Source organism: Chelon labrosus, assembly GCF_963514085.1.
Source record: "Chelon labrosus genome assembly, chromosome: 11".
NCBI classification, from domain to species: Eukaryota; Metazoa; Chordata; class Actinopteri; order Mugiliformes; family Mugilidae; genus Chelon; species Chelon labrosus.
In genome coordinates, this window is record NC_140344.1 from 24929597 (window position 1) to 24949683 (window position 20087).

At 44.5% G+C, this 20087-nt stretch overlaps 1 protein-coding gene across 1 annotated transcript in view; it reads left to right on the forward strand.

Moving 5' to 3' along the window:
• The window catches only part of LOC311495756 (plasmanylethanolamine desaturase 1), a 36691-nt gene extending 17474 nt beyond the window's left edge, over window positions 1-19217 (forward strand). Inside the window, exons 2-6 of the mRNA XM_084555330.1 lie at window positions 387-506; window positions 847-938; window positions 7817-7961; window positions 13382-13594; window positions 16276-19217. Coding sequence (XP_084411456.1) covers window positions 387-506; window positions 847-938; window positions 7817-7961; window positions 13382-13594; window positions 16276-16400 — 695 coding nt within the window. The 3' untranslated portion in view covers window positions 16401-19217. The remainder of the gene's footprint in view (window positions 1-386; window positions 507-846; window positions 939-7816; window positions 7962-13381; window positions 13595-16275) is intronic.
• The last annotated feature ends 870 nt before the right edge of the window (window positions 19218-20087 follow it).

Here is a 20087-nt window from a genome sequence, read left to right on the forward strand (position 1 = left end):
TCCCTGCAGAGACCTGCCTCCCACCTGAAACACACTGTGTGTGTGTCTGTGCGGGTGCTGCATCAGCGCTGGTGTTTCACATATGAGAGGTCGTGACCCCGCAGCCTGGAGTACACTTGTCTTCATCTGACTGATTACATATTAACACCCTGGACACACACACACACACAGTTATTGTAGGTGAATGGTCCTTTGACCCTCAGTAAGGAGAGACTTGTTCTCCCAGTGGTTGCAGAGACCTCACCCAGTTCATTAATGCAGCATATCAGAGCTCCTACTCATCTCTTTATATCTTTCACTCTTTGCCCAGTGATATAAATTTGTGTTTTCATGATGCTTTGATAAATTAAAAACTTATATATTTTTTGTCATTTCCTCGTCCTCAGGTAAACGGCTCCAGGAGTGGGTGTGTGTGATTCTGTGCCTCTTCCTTTTCATCGTCAACTTCTCCTTCCTCCTCCTGCACTTCTCCACCGTTCACATCTACAAGATCGTCCTCGGCATCGGTGAGCTGGCCGTCAGAAAGGCAGCGACTGCAGAGATATGATTTAGCAGACACGAAAAGAGATCGTTATTAGTATAAAACGAAAAAACAACAATTATAAATTACTTTTCATGGGTTTCCATAATTTCGCCAAGACCAGTGTTGTGCAAGTTCATGCTAAACAAGAACTAGTTCAAAGTTCAGTTCGCACAGATAAAAGTGAACTAGAAAGTTCATAGTTCACATAGCTCACTAAGACTAAAAAGCATTTTTGGCTGAAGACTAAGACTGAATTAAATATGGCTGAATCAAATCAACATATGTTTTTTTTTTTCTATCCTCCATTTCTGTCTGTGTGTCAGTCCTAGGAATAGTGACAGCAGATTTTGCGTCGGGGATGGTACATTGGGGGGCGGACACCTGGGGATCTGTGGACATCCCCATTATTGGCAAGGTGAGCACACATGCGGACAACCAGACTATTATAAACACCTTGTAGTTGACATTTTAATCAACCGAGACGCGTTGAGTTTGCAGCTATAACGGCCGCCACGTCAGTCAGAGTTGAGACGGAATAAGTCTTCCTCTGGTTTGGAATGGGGCTCAGACACAGTGTGTGCAGGGGTGACAGAATTCACTCCACTTTCAAGGCTTTATGTAAAATGAAGCAAATTTGTATCTCTCTACCTTAGTACTTAGAAAGGAGTCAAAAGAGTAACATCTGTCTTATCTTGGCAAGAACGAAAGAGTGTATTTCCCAAAACACCAACTATTCCTGTAATAATAAAAATAACACCTGTGCGACAACTAAAAATAGTATCAGTAATTTATCCGTCCACATTTGAAGTGCTTCATACATAATACAAAACAATAACTGTATATACTACAGACTGTATCTATAGATAGATGCTGCTGTAAAGTTGAGCATTTTTACATTGAGGTACACGGGGGCTTGACTCACTTTTGAAGCCACCCTCTAGTGGCTAGTTGAGGAACTGCATCTTCAACGAAGTACACCATTCAGGCATAACATTATGACCACCTTCCTAATATTGTGTAGGTCTACCTTGTGCCTCCAAAACAACTGTGACTCATCAGAGAATGGACATGGACCTTCTGAGGGTGTCCTGTTTTTAGGCCTTTGGGTCCTATGGGTTGAGGGGAGGGGCCTCTGTGGATCATCCCACAGATACTTGATCAGTTTGGGATCCAGTGAATTTGGAGGCCAGGTCAACACCTTGTGCTGTTTTTCATGTTTTATTAAGCTGTAAATATTGAGAAATTAGTTTTAAAATTCTTTTATTGTCTTGTAATTGTCAAAAACAAACATGAAGATATATTTTTTTTTTACTTTCCTTAGAGTCTCATCAACAGTGAATGTGATCAGTTTCCTGCTTCATCACATGAGTTTGGGCCTAATCTGTAGTGATGTCTGGCAGTTTTTTGTTTTTTTTTTGCAGTTGGAGCTATTGTTAATATTCCTTAGAGTAATAGTCCTAGAGTATCGTAAACTATTTTAATGTCCTATAAAAATGATAGCGTATTGCAGCTGTGCCCCCTCCGTCTCCATCTCTCCTGAGGCTGCGTCGCTACGGCAGTGTGGTGGTTGCACCTTATTCCCTAAAGATCTAGGACTGCCACAGAGACCTGGAAACTAAATGTCACTGTAAGACACGAGGATCTCCCTGTGGACAGTAGCGTCCATGGTCTCCACTACATGCCCAGACACTTCTCCTGAAAGGCCTCAACTTAAGTCGTCGCCACATATTTCTGCATCTATCTGTGCGGGTGCGTTAAACACGGATGCACACGCGCTTAAGCCTCGGATTAAAACACATCGCCTACATTAACGCGCACACATTTCCCACAGCCAATTAGAGGAAAGGTTATCCTCATTTCATCCAATTAAAATCAGTGTTCTCAGGTGCCGCATGCAGATTGGATCATGTGAACTTTGTTTTGATTAATGGGATGTGAATTTAGTGGGTGTAAGTGTGTGTGTGTATGTTTCACCTACTGCTTCCTGCATTAATGAATTATTCATGGATAAATAATTCGTCGAAACGTTGAAGCTAATGTGTGTTTTGAAACCTGAAGCAATCCAATTAGAACAATAGTTATTATTCACGCCGAACCCATAGATCATCAGCGTGTGATTAATACTGATGCTACGTTCACAGTTTAATCAGATTTTGTGTAATTTGTCACATGAATGTCATACTGCAACACAAAAAAATGTCTCTTAGAAATACTTGTTTTAAATATGACCTGATGCAGAAGTGTTATTTGTATTTATGTGTGATATTATTATTTACAGTATATAGCCTTATTGTAAATTATCAGATGTCAGAAGTGAAAACTACATACTGATCCAGATTCACAGATTAATGTGATTAACACGATTACATTGAACTGCTTCAGTCCTAAATATTCATATATTCATTCATTAATGATACTTATATTAATTAAGAAATACTAATAGATGACCTATAGATTGTTCAAGATGGCCTGCACAAGTACACAAGATCAGGCATAACATTATGACCACCTTCCTAATATTGTGGAGGTCTCCCTTGTGTCTCCAAAAACAGTTGTGACTCATCAGAGAATGGACATGGGCCTTCTGAGGGTGTCCTGTGGTGTCTGGTAACAGAATGTTGTTAGTGGGGGCCTTTGAGGGGAGGGGCCTCTGTTGATCATCCCACAGATGCTTGATCAGTCTGGGATCTAGTGAATTTGGAGGCCAGGTCAACACCTTGTGCTGTTCTTAATGTTTTTTTGCGTTGTTCCTAAAGCTGTCAGGCTGCATCCTGCTGGGGATGGCTGCTCCCATCGAGGAGTGTCATTGCTATGGGGTGGGGGCGCCTGGTCTGGTCTAGGTGGGTGCTACATGTCTAAGTAACATCCCCACGAAAGAATGCCAGGTCCTAAAGTTTCCCAGCAGAACACTGAATTGTCACAACATGGTCAATGTTACTTACTTCTCCTGTCAGTGGTTTTAATGTTGTGGCTGATCGGTGTCAGAAAATTTAAATTGCAAAATTTCTCAAGGTTTTTGAAGTAGGAGGTCTTAACAGCCAAATTTGAATATCTTGGGTACTCTTTTGGTGTTAATAAAATGCATCACTTTGAGATTTACCTGAAAACAACTATAGAAAACAGAGACATATCATTTGCTGAAGCTGCAAAGGCACAAAAAATTAACTAGTTGCAGCTTTTCATTGATTTAGATAGTTTAACATGTCAGCCTCTAAAGTGCTAATGTTTCATGAGTTAATATCTCTACACAGGAGACTGGTGGTTTCCAGGCTGCATCACCACATCCTTTAGATAAGTCCCATTACTGCGATGCGTTCCTACACTAACTGGCTCCAGATAACGCTATATCGACAGTCTGTTGAGTGTGATGAATTCAAATGGTTGATTAATTTTTGATTTGTTATTGAGTTGCCTTTAATGTTAATCATCTTCCCGCTCTGTCGCGTTGTATTTCACCATCAGATGGTTCGAGACAATGATTTTTGGATCCCCGTGCTGCTGAAGGTATTTTGCAGTTTGATGTTTATTTATGATGTGGCATTTATTGAGGTTTGGGGTGGTTACTGGGACCAAAGGCACAGCGGCAGTCACAGATTTGCATGGTGTGCTGGACACTGTAGGAGACCTCTAATAAAGACTTTAACTGGAAGAGAAGAATGGACTTTTAGAGAGAACAGAGGGATGACAATAGACTAGTGGAAAGTGAGTGTGTGCGCTCGTGTGTTGACAGAAAGGCATACACCTCAGCTGTGTATTTGCATCTGTGTGCGGCTTTCGAGTCGGAGAATAAAGCAGGCCTGCGCTTCCAGTTAAGGTTAGTTTGAATATCAAAGACGAGCGTGATGCGGAACGCTGGAGGCTAGTCGCGGTTGTAAAGCTAGGCGTAGCATTTGAAGCCGGTGTCGTTCTTTGTTGTTGGTTTGTTCTGTCATTTGTTTGTCTTGTGCTGTTTGTGTATGAGTATGTTCTTCGCGTGCGTGTTCAGTTCCTCTTGATTTAATGCCTCTTTAAAGTGACACCGTGCAGAGGCATCGATGCATACACATGACGTCTGAACATATGTACTCCCTGATAATCTACTCCACCCACTTGCCAGTTTATTAGGTACACGAGTGAAAATAAATGGATCATTTTGGATTTTCCTGGTTGAACTGCATTAAATTAAACTTCTGTTATTTAGCCTACCCCACTGACTAAGGGGGTTGTCAAAAAATAATAGAGTCCATATTTATATACAGTCTATGTGTCAGTTGAACACATAGCCTGTATATAAATATGGACAATGCGTCCCCACTTCCTTACATTGGCCAAACTGACGCTATTTTCTCAGTGGATACGGGCGGCTTCCTCTTGTGAGTTTGGAGCCAGAGTCTGATCAGTACGGTCCAGGAGTGGAACCACGTGAAGCCGCGATATCGATGGTCACTCGTTTTAGTTTAATTAATACTACGCTCTGCTCTGCGTCCACCACTTATAAGGAAATGTTGGCTTATACACTCTACCTATTTATGAAATAATAAATTTCCAGATGCCATCGCAGTGACCACACTCAGGCCTGACTGACAGGTGGTCCTGCTGGAGTTGATTGTGCCCTAGGAAGACCGGATGGAGGAGGCTTTGAGTGGAAGTGGTCCAAGTATGAGGAGGAACGGGTGGAAGACCCGATACAGCCCTACCCTCTGGATGCAGAGGGTTCGCTGGCCAGTCGCTCTGCAGGGCTCTCAAGTTGTTGGGTGTAAGGGGACTGCACAGCTAGAAAGCCATCAAGAACATCACTGATGCCGCTGATAAGGCGTCAAGATGGCTGCGGATTAAGAGGGACCACGCAAGCTACCTAGACACAAGCCGGGGACCGATCACCCCCGGCTAGGTCACATGGGTGAAGGTGTATGATGCTGAAAGACCCGAAAACTCCAGATGAGCCCAGGTTACATCACTGATGATGTGTCTAGGTTGGCATTGCAAGGTGTGTATTTGTTTTAAAATCCAACGGGAGCGCTTTACGGAGTCACGTCCTATTTCTATAGCGTCAAATAACTAAAACGAAACTTATCCAAAAAATTGACTCTTGAACATGCATCAACTTTATATAATCTACCTAAAATGACAGAAACCAGCCAGACATGTTGGAGGTGTGAGGTGTTCCGTCGTTATGCAGTCTATGGTTCATCACTCAATAGCACTGCAAAGGACAGACTCACAGTTGAATCAACAGCTCTCTCTGTTATTTGAAACAATTCTGAATACCTTAACCTGCACGAAGCTAAGATTTAGAGCAGGACAGCTGTATTAGAATGCAATGATTTCCACTAGTGTACCTAATGAACTGGCAAGTGAGTGTATATCTGCAGTCATAGTATCATAGTACAAAATCCTAGGTTACCGGAAAAAGAAATCCCATGCAGCACGCTCCGACTGTATCTTTCCTTACTAGTAAACTGATTAACAACATGTTTCTTTTATTTGAGTCATCCAATCAGTCCCTCTCCGCAGTTACTAAAATTACAACACCGTCTTAAAAAGTGCATTACAATTTCCCCAAAGTGTTTACAGCAATTCCTCTGCGAGGCTTCGGGGAGATGCTGTTTTCTTTTGTCGTCACCATCATGTCGTTGAGCTTTAATTGACTCAACAAGGATTTTGCAGGCCTCTAATGACACCACTTTGAGGACAAAGTCACGCTCATTAGTTCCCAATGAAGCTCAATCCACACTGAAATTTGCCAGATGTGCTTACGTACAGTTTGGGATATATGTTTGAAGATCCTTGCCTCCCTATCTGTGTTACCTCTGTAGTCATCATTAAAAAGGATTAGCACTCGTCTCCTTCTGTCAGTTTTCCCCCCTTAATTGTTGCTTCATGAGCAAACAAATCTCTTTCGAGGCAGCTTTCTAGTGAGTCTGATTAGAGCTATGAAAAAGAGGAAATTGAATGACATTAAAGGCGAGAAATCAAAATGGAGTGCATACAGAGATTTGGCCAAAAAAGAGAAAGATCAACCAGAAAAAAAAAAGTGATGAAAATATACTAAAAAGGTCGGAAGGACAAAAAAAAAGAAGAAGGGCGTGTCCGTCCAAGCAGTGGGACAGCACCGGTTGCTGGGGCGATGTGCGATGTGAGCTGGTGATTAACGGACGTCGTGCGAGGCAGGCCGTTAAACGGTGAGGGATTAGGGGACACGCAGCGGCCGGTGGCCCGCCGTTAACTGGGAGCGCCGATGCCGCCCCTCTCGGCACGACCTCCGCGGCTTAGCCGGCCTTTCATCTAGCTGAGGGGCTGCAGTGAGAGGAGGGGGTGTGAAAGGAGAGGAGGAGGTTGGGGGAGAGGCAGGCAGAGAGAACAGAGATGGGCACATAATTTAGAAGATATCAACAGATAGTTTCAGTGTTTGCAGTGGCGCCTACCAACAATGTCCGCTCACGGCCGCGTGTGTTCATTTCGAACGGCTAGCCCGACAATAATGAGTTTTCACGCTGATGCTTCCGTGGCTTCGCGCGCGCGCACACAAACGCGGACGCATGCACGCTACGTGAGAATACATGCAAACCTTTCCCTTTTTGTGCCTTTTCCACAGAGGGAATTAAATTACCTTTATCCTGTGTGCGCACGTGGGTGTGTTTCTTTTTGTCCTCTTTTGTGCTTCTGAGATTCAGATTTGGTCTTTCATTTGAGACCCCCATGCTCTCACAGACAGGTGTCTGCCTCTGCACAGTGCAGGTGGGGTTTGCGAGACGGTGTGTGTTTTTGAAGCTCACATTTTTGAATTTATGTGGGGCGTCCGTGGGTCATTTATGTGTGTGAGTGAGTTGACTGCTGTTCTGTGGTTTATTAGGATGCTGGATATGAGCTTTGTGGCGGGGCTGGATGTTTGGCACTACTGAGTGTGTGTGTGTGTGTGTGTGCATTTGATCTGCATATGCTTTAAAAAAGGGTTTTGTGTTCCAATTTATAGTGAATGTAAATTAAGTAGTACTGTTTTTGTGTTTTATTGAAGTCCAGGTAATTGATTGTCTTCTGTTTGTTTGTTATTGCAATTGTGTTTCCGTTGCTTGGTAAATTTCAGTAGATATAAAAGGAGGGCCAGCCTGAAAGTCTGACTGCCTTTACACCGCATAAACTAATGACTGGTTACTGAGAGGTCCTCTTCTCCATTTAAAGCCGTGAAGAAAACCTTTGATTGCTTATGGGACATCATTCTTCAACGCTTAAAGGGTTCAGGGATACATAGAGAGGACTAGTTTATTCTTTTACAGTCTGTAATCTCCCTCTTTCCGCCTCTGTCTCTCTTTGCAGGCATTTATTCGGCCGTTCCGGGAGCACCACATTGATCCAACCGCCATCACTCGCCACGACTTCATCGAAACCAATGGGGACAACTGTATGATCCCCATCCTACCGCTGGCTCACATGGCCTACAAGTTCCTCACCTACACACCAGGTAGCTACCATTGTCTACATGCCTGCAGTTACCTTCCACAAACTAATAATGTGAATATATACCAGACAGGTATAACATTATGACCACCTTCCTAATGTTGTGTAGGTCTCCCTTGTGCCTCCAAAGCAGTTCTGAATGGACATGGGCCTTCTGACTGTCCATTAAGGAGTGTCATTGCTATGGGGTGTGGGTGCCTGGTCTGGTCTAGGTGGGTGCTACATGTCTAAGTAACATCCACACGAATGCCAGGTCCAAAAGTTTCCCAGCAGAACACTGAATTGTCACAAGATGTTACTTCTCCTGTCAGTGGTCATAATGTTATGCCTGATCAGCGTAAGGACTTCAGAAGGTCAGCTACGCAGCGTCCAACAGTCTAAAGGAGTAACTTAGTTTTTGCAAGGTGCCAAAGTGCAGTATGGGAAGTCACGGGAAGCTGTGGGAAAGTGCGGGGCGGTGACCTTACGAGTGCCGGGCGGGATGGGAGGCACTGGAGGAGGAGGAGGGTCGGCAGGAGAAACGGAGCAACCTGTTATCAGGGAGGTGACACCTCCACCTGTCATGTCTGCACTTTCAAGTTGCGCTGAAAGGTCGCTAATGGAAGGAGAGGAGGGGAGTTGAGATCAGATAGTTAGGTTAAAGGCGAGGTCACAGGCAGCGGTGGTGTGAGGTTAAGCTGTTCACAGGCATCTGGAACTGAGCATCTCTCATGGAAATGGAGCCGGGTGTTTAATGACAAACTTTACTTGTTAATAGAATTGAAGACTTAATTGCCATTTGCACAGATACAAGAAAATACAGGTACATTGGAGTGCTTGTGCAAGGTTCCCTGAGTCAGCCTTTTTATAAAAAAACTAAAAATATAATAGAAAAGATGCAGAAAGCACCCACCGCCTCATCTTCCTAACAGTGTATAAAAACTCTCTCTGCTGAGAGGGCGGTTGGCTGTAATCTGCCTTCTCTTAAGGACCTGTGCGCCTCCCGGACACTGAGGCGAGAAGGAAGGATTGCAGTTGACCCCTCTCACCCTGGACACAAACTTTTTGAGTTGCTCCCCTCTGGCAGGCGGCTGCATTCCATCTGGACCAAAACCTCACGCCACAAAAACAGTTTCTTTCCGTCTGCATCTGAACTTAGTAAATAATATATTCCGAACCAGAAACATTCATTCAGATTAGACTTTTATGTAAATAACACAATAACTCTCTTGTGTTAGCCCATACGGTAATGTCTGTATCCAGACATGTGATTGGGCGAGAGGCGGGGTACACCCTGGACAGGTCTCCAGTCTATCTCAGGGCTAACACAGAGACACAGACAACCATTTACACCTACGGCCAATTTTAGAATCACCAATGAACCTAATGAGCATGTCTTTGGATGGTATGAGGAAGCCGGAGTACCTGGAGAGAACCCACACAGACACAGGGAGAACATACAAACTCCACACAGAAAGGCCCTGGTCGGTTGGTGGGGCTGAACCTAGAACCTTCTTGCTCTGAGGCATCAGCGCTAACCACCAGACTGTGCCGCCCTCTATGAGCTTATGATGCTTATGAAAAACTGAATTTCTGTTCATGGCCCAACTCTTAAAAAAAATAAAAAAAAGATTATTCCATGTCTAGACAGAAAGCGTTCCAGGCGTGCTTTTGAATATTTGAGCATTAGGCTTCTGTGTTAATCTATGTAGTTGTCTTCCCTGCCAGAATGGCAGATGTGCTACATGCACACTATGCACAACCCAAAGTGTATTTTTAGGCTTCGAGTCTATTTTTCTCTCTGTTACGGTGGAAACCAGTCTTTGTGAATTGGCTTCCGTGCACTTCCACATCATGTGTGACCTACACTCTACGCGGTACCTGAACGCCTCCTGTGCAGACACAGACGGAGCACTGGTCTCTATTTTTAACTTTTTGTCGATCCTGCAGCTATTTCTATTTGCACACTTTTACCCATTTTTTATTTAATTTAATGTGAGAGAATTGTTGGTTTTGTGTCTCACCAGCTGCACCAGCTGCAGCAGCTGCACCTCAGCGCGTCACTACATGGTGGAGGCAGGCTTTGTCTTAAAGCTATAATATAATCAGCTCTATTTTTATAGCAGTATAGTAGCTACTCAAGCACATGAGCTAAACAGTCCTGGTTCCTCTGAATCTATTAACTGCGAAATCTGAGAAACCAGAGTTAAAATGGGAAATCTGTTCCCACGGATGTGAAATGAGTGATGATATTACAAGAAATTCTTCTATAAGTGGAAAGAATGTGACAAATCTACAGAAATAAATGGAGGAGAATAAGTGGAAATGTTCAAAGGTCAGCTGCTGTTCCACAGGAGGGATCAATGAACGAGGGCGATGAGGGAGGAAAGATTAGAGGGGAGAGAGCAGCGGTGAGGTCCACTTGTAGGTGACATCCACACCTGTCATGTCGCACACCGCCGGGAGTCAGGAGGTCACAAAACAGAGGCAGGGAGAGATGCAGTGACATCTACACCTGTCATGTCTGCGCCTTAAGAGGTCACCGCTAAGAGTTTGAGACAGAGGGTGAGAGTGCTCGGCGGAGGGAGGAAGCGAGAGAGCGCGCGGGGCGGGGGGTGGCAGAGGGTCATGTAGCGGTAAGATGACATCTAAACCTGTCATGTCAAGCTCCTCGCGGTGTCGAGCGGTCACCAGACAAAGACGGAGACGGAGGTGGACGGGGGGAAAGCTGAAAAGCGTGAGGTGACAACTCCAGCTGTCATGTCTGCTCTTGAACCGGGGTCAGGAGATTGCAGTTTTAACCAAAGAGAGGGAACGAGGGATGGAGGAAGAAAGAGAGAGGACAGCTGTAAGTCAAACCGACAGAAAGACTCAGGTGAATAACAAGAGTTAGCTCAGACAGACAGACAGGCTGCATTCAGCAGAGCACACACCAGACTTGCACTGTGAGTCCGTTTCATTAAGCGACCGTGTGCGGGTCACTTGCATCGACATCCAAACGCTGCAGGAGGTGGCAACAATAATAGTCGCATTTCCGTGTATGAATTATTCCCAGAAATGCTGCACACAGCTGCTCCTGCGTGTGAGCGCTGACGTGTTTGTCACCTGTCAGCTCGAATCAACGCTGACACGATCCACCGTTCCCAGCTATCAGTGACAAACTCAGTGCAAAATAAATATCACATCTAATTTAATACTATATGTTCACATTCCCATTGACCTCCGCTGTGCATGCTCAGCTGAGATAGTGAACATGGTAAATGTTGTTAAATATCAGCCATTTTTTTCTAGTGGAGGCTCTTACACTGATCAGCCACAACATTAAAACCACTGACAGGAGAAGTAAATAACATCAATCTTGTGACAATTCAGTGTTCTGCTGGGAAACTTCTGGACCTGGTATTCATTCATGTGGATGTTACTTAGACATGTAGCACCCACCTAGACCAGAACAGACACCCCCACCCCATAGCAGTGACACTCCTTGGTGGCAGCAGCCATCCCCAGCAGGATGCAGCCTGACAAAGACACACACACAAAAACACTTTAGGAACAACTAAAAAAAAAAACATGAAGAACAGCACAAGGTGTTGACCTGGCCTCCAGATTCACTAAATCCCAAACTGATCAAGTATCTGTGGGATGATCCACAGAGGCCCCTCCCCTCAAAGGCCCAGACACCACAGGACACCCTCAGAAGGTCCATGTCCATTCTGTGATGAGACAACTGTTTTGGAGGCACAAGGGAGACCTACACAATGTTAGGAAGGTGGTCATAATGTTATGCCTTATCGGTGTATATAAAGTCTTTGTTGCCTTTTTTGGAAAGGTCTCTCTCTCTGTCGTTCTGTCTCTCTGTCTGTCTGTCTCTCTCTCTCTCTCTCTCTCTCTCCCATGCTGTTGGTACACAATCCTTAACAGCATCATTCAAGCCTGAGCACATTTCCTCCATGCTGGCCTCCTGTCCCTGGTTTCTAATGCATATCAGGATTTTCACATTTAACTATATGCCTGAACGTCACAGAATGAACTCGTAGCTCTCTGACCTCCTACAACCACATGTCCCACTAAGGTCACTGACGTCTGCTCACCGCTTGCTCCTGGTTGTCCCAGGATCGAGAACTGAGCACATGGCTTTCAGCCCCCAAACTCTGCCTCTGCCTGTCAGGCTGGTTCAGACACTGTCTAGTTTTAAATCCTGCCTTAAAACTCATATTTCGGGATGAGAGCTTCTTTTTTTATTACTATAAATTAGTATTTATGATTTCTTCTTTGTGGTTTTGTAATTCTTTTAAACTCTAATTGTACCGACTGTCAGCTTTTGTTGTGTGTAGATGTGATTTATAAATAAATCTGAGTTGACCTGACTAAAATATCATCAGTACACATCAATATCATTTAACACAGGGTCCCAAACTGGGATTTGTATCTCTCTTTGGTTGAGGTATTGAAAAGGCCCGTAGGCTGTTTAAGAATTACTAACGTTTTGAAGCATAAATTGAGAATATAAATTTCATATTTTCAGGAATCTTTTATTTTATTTCCCGTTTAACAGCAGATCTACAACACTACTCGTACTTGAGGCACAAATTACCGTTACACTCATCGTGTGGGATCCCACCTTTAAATGACCTCTTATTGTGTAACGTTGCGTTACAGTGTGAGTCAGTAAACCACAGCCTCCTTCTGAAGCCCGACGTCACCTTCATCTGAATATGACATGAAAACACAGCGGCACAGTCCGTCCAGTCCTGGGACGCCTTTGTTGGAACGATGTGCTGGTCTTTCTTTCTTATTTATTTTATTTATTTAATTTTTTAGAGTGGGATTGGAGGAGTTGCTTAAATATTTAAAGGTGAGGGGTGATGATTCATAGTTGTGTTTGAACATCAGTAGGACTTTCATTTGCCCGATAACGAACAGACGGACCTTTTCTTGTGTGATGGCACTCAGACTTAGAGGGGAGAAGTGTCTCACCCCTGACTGATTGACTTAAATTTTCCTCTTCACGCCTGTGGTGCTGCAGTGATAGCGCTGTGATTAAAACAGGGAATGTCAGATGACTCCTCTTCTCTTAGATTGTCTGATATTTGGCAGTCTGTGATTTTTTATTTATTAATTTTTTTTGGAAGGCTTTCTGACCGTCTTTTTTGGATAAAACATGTCAAACTCTTTCTGCATCATCCTCCTTATGTGTCTCCTCTCTTTCTCTCTCCCACATCTTTCCAGCTCCTCTTCTTTCCCCCCTCATCCCTCATCCTCTCCTCTCTGTCTCCTCATCTCTCCTCGTCTCTTGCCGGCATCCTCTCTGTGGGAGCACTGCACCTTCTTGCTGGCCCTCGTCATTACACTAAACAGTTCGATCCGTTATCCCGTTAACTCTACTCTCTTCCCTCTGCTCCCTGTCTCTGCGTGAACGTCCGTCCGTCTCCTGTCACCTTGCAGAGGCCTTGGCGGCGTCCTACCCCTGGGACTGCTACGTCTTTGCCCTGGCGGTCTTCGTGACGCTGACCAATCAGATTCACAAGTGGAGCCACTCCTACTTCGGCCTCCCGCGCTGGGTCACGCTGCTCCAGGACTGGCATCTGGTGTTGCCACGGAAACACCACCGCATCCATCATGTCTCGCCGCACGAGACGTATTACTGCATTACTACAGGTATGAGGAGGCGCTGAGCGAAACAGACTTTACTTGAATTTTGTAAAACATACACCGATCAGCCACAACATTATGACCACCGACAAGAGAACATTGACCATCTTGTCGCAAACCCATGTTCTGCTGGGAAACTTCTGGACCTGGCATTCATGTGGATGTTACTTAGACATGTAGCACCCACCTAGATCAGACCAGGTACCCCCACCCCATAGCAATGACACTCCTTGATGGCAGCAGCCATCCCCAGCAGGATGCATCCTGACACAGGAATACACACAAAAAACATGAAGAAGTGCACATGGTTTTGACCTGGCCTCCAAATTCACTATATCCCAAACTGATCAAGTATCTGTGGGATGATCCACTGAGGCCCCTCCCCTCAAAGGCCCCCACTAACAACATTCTGTTGCCAGACACCACAGGACACCCTCAGAAGGCCCATGTCCATTCTCTGATGAGTCCCAACTGTTTTGGAGGCAACAAGGTACACCTCCACAACATTAGGAAGGTGGTCATAATGTTATGCCTGATCGTTGTGTGCCAGAAAAGTGTTGCTTTCCTTTAAATATCCAAATAAAATGGCACACATAAAAGAAAAAGAAGAAATCAAATGCAGGACAGTCCCGAAATAAAAACCGCAGCCTTGCTCTTTTCCAGTGTTGAGTCACATGTTCGTCGGTCGCCATTTTAGATCGCCATAATTGAAGCTGATGACTCCGGAATAATTTTACTTGCAGTTCTCAGCAGATTCAAAATGAAATGGCGGCCGTGCCTGTCTGTCTGTCTGTCTGCTGCTTATAAATAACTAAAGGAAACTGTTCTGTTTGCGTGCGTGTGGGTCTTAAGAGACACAAGGCCTCCGTAATAGAGCCACATTCAGTATTCTGCCTGCATCTGGGTGAGAGAGGAAGAGAGAGAGAGAAAAGAGGGAGGATACACAGGGGGGAATGAGCTTGTACGTCACCCTGCGCCCCTGTGGACGACAGATGTGTGTGCAAGAGTGAGTTGGTGAGGGGGGGGTGCAGACCGAAACACTGTGCACACCGTGTGTCTGCACGCGCGCGCACTTGTGTGCATCTGCATATTCGAGCATCTGTGTGTGTACTAGTCTTTTTGACCTCCTCCTCGGTTTCTAACCTGTGTGTGTGTGTGTGTGTGTGGTGGGAGGTGGGTTGGTGGCGGTCGGAAAGGGGTGGGGGGGGGGGTTGCCACAGGGGACGGCGACGGCCCCCTGCTCCCCCAGCTTGGCTGCCTGGGCCCGGCTTGGATTCCGCTGGGGCTCGCCTAGCTGCCTTTGTGTTCGCCACCGGCTGACAATCCCCATGTATATTTAATGCTAACCTGCTGTCTGTTCTAACAAATAGGACTTCACAGGCAGAGGGGGGAGTGGCGGGACGGAGGGAGGGAGGGAGGGAGGGAAGAGACATTGGGAGGGCGAGGGTAGGAAGCAGGGATTTGGAGGAATAAAAAAAAAAGGAGGAAGAGGGGAGAGACGGAGGGAGAGAAAGAGTGAAATCAAACAAAACCTCTGGCTGCTTTACTGTCTTCCAGCCGAGTGAGGGTCACCGGAGGGACACACACATCCCCGCAGCTATAGCATGCACCCTATGCAAACACATCGTGGGTGATGGTGTGCGGGGCTAGCTTAAGCACACACGGCCCATGTGGATGTTTCCGTTTGCTTCTTGCCTCCGCGTGTGTCTGCCCTTTTTTTATCACTGAATTTGACTGTGAGCTTTTAAAAAGTAAAACTACATTTGTCTATCCACATACAGACGCATGGATTCGTGTGTGTGTGTGTGCAAGTGTGAGTCTTGGTAAAATGGATTTTCATCTCAAATGTCAAGGGATTGCTTGGCTGCTTCCACAGCAGTGATGCTTGTACATGTGTGTTTAATGTGCTCGGCGCAGACGTAGGTGTGTGTGTGTGTGTGTGTGTGTGTGTTGCAGAGACTGTATAGTATGGTTATGCATGAATTCATGTGTACATGTAAATGTACTCTGGCCTGCAGCCATGCATGCATTAATGTATTTACCTCCAACACGTTTATACTTTTACTGTTACAGTTTGGAAACGGCGCAAGAATTGAGAAACCGCGTGTGTGTGTGTGTGTTTCTGTGTGTTAGCGGAGGCTGCAGAAGTCTCTGGGGAGAATCCTCACATCCCTCCGCCCCCTGTGAAATGTACATGATGATGAGAGTGAGACGGGAGGTTAGATGCAGATAGAAATGAGGATAAATGAGCAAATGTGTGCAGATGGGAATAAAAGAGGGAAAGAAAGGAGACAATAGATGTGTGAGGGATTTAAGGGCAAGAAGATACGATCAGGGTGTGTGTGGAGGCTCGGGATGGATGGTTAGAATCAGGACAGTCTGGGCCAGAGGTTTGCATTGTGGATGTAGTACAGCAGTGGGTGGGGCCAGAACCAAAAAAATATCTAAATACAGTAGCAAAGGGGTCCAAGACTATGGAGTGATTTTTCTAAAATATATCAAAAACTACTGGTTTTAATTGCCACTGTAGATTTTGGTGACCTAGTAGAACCATCATAGACCAATCACATTCCCATCATCCTCATCTGCACCTCGTGTTTATTGCTAATTAGCCAAAGCCACATGTAGTTTCTGACTTTCCTTTAGAACGTCTCCTGTGATCTCTCCCTTGTTTTCTTACTTCCCAGGTTGGTGCAACTATCCACTGGACCAGCTGGGCTTTTGGAGACGGATGGAGCGATTGATCGAACACGTGACGGGGCAGAAGCCACGATCGGATGACATGGCATGGGCAAAGAAGACTGACTCATGATCAAATACTGTACAATAACGCAAATACACAGAAGAGGCTCCGGGATGCAATAGGGGAGAAACAAAAACATGCACACATACATTTTATTCATGTCTTCGCTTTTTTTTTTTTTTTTTTTGTTAAAGAGCAAACATTCAAAGAAACAGTGTTTGCCAAAAAAATATCTAGCAATGGTCTGTGTGTTTGTAGGCCTGTTTAACCAGTGAGGTGTGGCGGTGTTGTGGTGTGTAGGTGTAGGAGGTTTCTGGAGGTTGGGCTCTCCAGGACTGACGCCACGCTGCCTGTTGTAGCTTCTTACACCACGCACACATGCGAACAACAACAAAAAAACTGGAAATCAAATGTTTAGTCACCGTCTCCTTTTTGTTTCTGAAATGTTTTAAAATTGTCTTTACTTTGAAGCTCCTGGAATCACCGCTCTTGTATAAATTCCCATGGGTGCATTTACACACGAGAAGGTGAAAATCTGATGATGGCTTTTGAACGCGATGCATACCCTTTCATGGCACTAGTATCAGCAGCCAAGTCTCAACTTGCACACTTTTAACATTTTTAATGTGCACAGATACATACATTTATTTATAAGTCATCCAGCTACGGTTAGCTGTTAACAACACTTTCTTTCCATCCAGTGTGTGGTTTATCAAGGTTTTTCTTGAGCAGACACCTCATTCTTTGGGCACATAATGTTGCTGAACCTAGACCTGACCAACTGCAGCAACCCCAGATCATAGCGCTGGCCCCACGCTGACGCGCTGGTTCCCCACTATCCTTCCAGTTTTTAATAATGCGTTGGACAGTTCTTAACCCAGTTTTAGTAGTTTCTACAGTCTCCTTAGATGTTTTCTCTGCTTGATGCATGCCAATGATTTGACCCTTCTCAAACAGACTAACATCTTTTCCACGACCACAGGATGTGTCTTTAGACATGGTTGAGAAGCTACTCATTGCATCAGTTGGGGTTAAATAACTTGTTGCCAGCTGAAAGATAATCACCCATGCAGTAATTATCCAATGGGAGGCTCATACCTATTTGCTCAGTTAAATCCAGGTGGCGACTTTTATTTTGGCCAGGCAGTGTATAATGAGAATGAAAGGAATAGCGCTGACAGGTGTCCATCTTGAACAGACATTAACAGGCCAAAGTTGAACTTTCTCTGGATGGAGGTGTTTGTAACTGAAGGTTAAGCAGGTTGAAGCAGGTATCGTGTATGTGACAAAGATGAAACCCTTTGAATGAGTCTCGACTTAAAGGAATACTTTAACATTTACGGGGGAAATATGGATTTGCTTTCTTGCAAAGAGTTATATGAGACGCCTGAAGAATTCAAACTATAGCCAGTGAGCTTGAAAAGCATCTTGTTTCTCTCTCTAGATGGAACAAACCCCAGCTCTAAACATCAATAATGAACTCGTAGTATAAGCTGAAGATCTTGTTACCTTGGGACAGATTGTGATTAGGTTTGCTCCTGATGAAGGAGTCTCAGGAGGCTCAGAAACCTGACGCAGAAGACACAGAAGTTTAATCTTGGCAGGTTGCTTTTATGCACACATCGGCAGTTCTGCAGCAACTTTCTAGACTTTGAAGACGGTCTGTTGCACATAATATTGAAAGAGAATAGCTTTATCGGCTAAGATTAGTGCTCATTGTTCTTGTGGCCTTGCTTTACAATAGCATTGAGACACACACGGTAGGGAGCACTGAATGAAACCAGTATATGGATATGGATATTGACCACATGGGACTTTTTTATTTTTTTTTTTTTTTAAATGCATGGTATCATAAAATAATTTAAAAAACAGTGAAATTGAGAATGTCTGGCATGAAGCTGGGATGACAGATTGATGTGGAGTATACCTTGGAGTTATTTTTAGCCGTTTTAAGTGGCACAAACACAAGCTGAACCCTGGTGGCTCTGGTGGTCAGTGGTCCTACTGCACATCAACTTAATATAAACAGTCCTACATATGTACATGCATCCACAGCTCTAGACAGCTCAGGGTAGGGATAGCTTAGCTAGTTATTGCGTCCTCCAAGTCCTGCTTCTCCACACATTCTGTAGCACCAGGATTTTGCACCTCCATTTTTGTTCAGTTCAGAACAGAGAGGCTTCAATATACAGTACAGCACTTCCTAATAAGTTGAGAAAGTTAATTCTGTCATTTTAATTCTCAATAGATAACAATCTAATCAGTCATAAAATGAATCAAGCATTCAAATCCTGATCAACATCTTGTTACCTTATCGTGCACAAACACAAACTCCCATGGAAAGGATAAATAGGAAATCTGTTAACTGTCCTACTGTAAATATGCACGGCACCAATTCGGACGCAGGTCTGTGTCACCTGACGTGAAATGACGGGAAAATAATCAAACTGTGACACATGCACTTTGGCTCACTGTTACTAACTCTCCACCGGAGAGTCTAGCTGCTCGACTCATCGTTTTATTTGTAGGCTGGAAATCCCTTCACTCGCAGAAGGTCAATAATAACAGCACTTTATCGTAAATACACCAAGTAAATGTCTGAAAATGTGTCCTGCAAGCACCCGTCCGCTCGACCTAACAGCGATGAAATCGCGTCTCACCTGCATGTACACACACACACACACACAATAAATCAAACACACACACATACGCTCTTTGTCATGTTGTGTTTTGCTGTTTTCTCTAGCTTTATAATTTTCTATTTTTTTATTCAATAGATCAAGCCTTGTATAGTTCAATTGCATTTTGCAGCTCTACGCTCGCTGCTCGTCTGCCTTAATGTTTTTAATCTGCTCTTTGATTTAAAATAAAGGTTTATCAACTCCAGATGTTTCTTTTTTGTGGTTGTCTTTACTCAAACCAACATGTGTTGGAGGAGATCTCATATATCTACGGTTTGTAATATGCATTTAGACAGCAGGATATAGGACACAATTTTAGATGCAGTTTCACTTAAGTTCCATTGCTGTCCTTACCCTTAAGAGGTTAGGACACTTGTTGATCCAAGAATTGTGGATACTATACTAGTCCTGAAACATGTTTGTCTGTCAAGATTATTCCTTGCAGATTCCTTGCAGACCCTGCTATAATTTAATGGAACCATCCTCTGCACATTGTAAATACTGTGCACTATTTTGTTTTTATGCATCTTCCATTTTTTATAAAAAATGTAATATTGTTGTTTTATCTCCTTGCATCTGTCACTTTGCAAGGAAACAATTTCCTTGACGGATTATTAAAGTATCCAGATTCTTATTGCCCAAATACACAAACTGAAATTAAATGCCACTGCTGAACCACCAGCACCCTCTAGCGTTCGGTTCGAGTCTCTGCTCTTGACACTTGACGGTGTGGTATAGGTACAGTGGATTGATAGATACAGACCTTCTGGAGCCCTCAGCAGAGGTCACGGGGTCAGCCCTTTCTCCTCCACGTCTCCCGTGCCATGACCTCCAAGATCGGTTCAGTGAGTCTCGTCATCCACAGCCACCTCCCCAGAAGGCTGAGCTCCTGTTGGGGTACAGCTGCTGCAGCGGCCCCTGTGGATCCTGCTGAGAGCCGCAGGCAGGATCAGCGCAGGGGACATGGGGGGGTAATTAGAAAGGAGAAGAGACAAGGACACAGAAGGCAAAAAAAGAGGGCGGGATGGTCAGGTGCTGAATGGAAATAAGAGATTGTTACACATCACTTTAATAT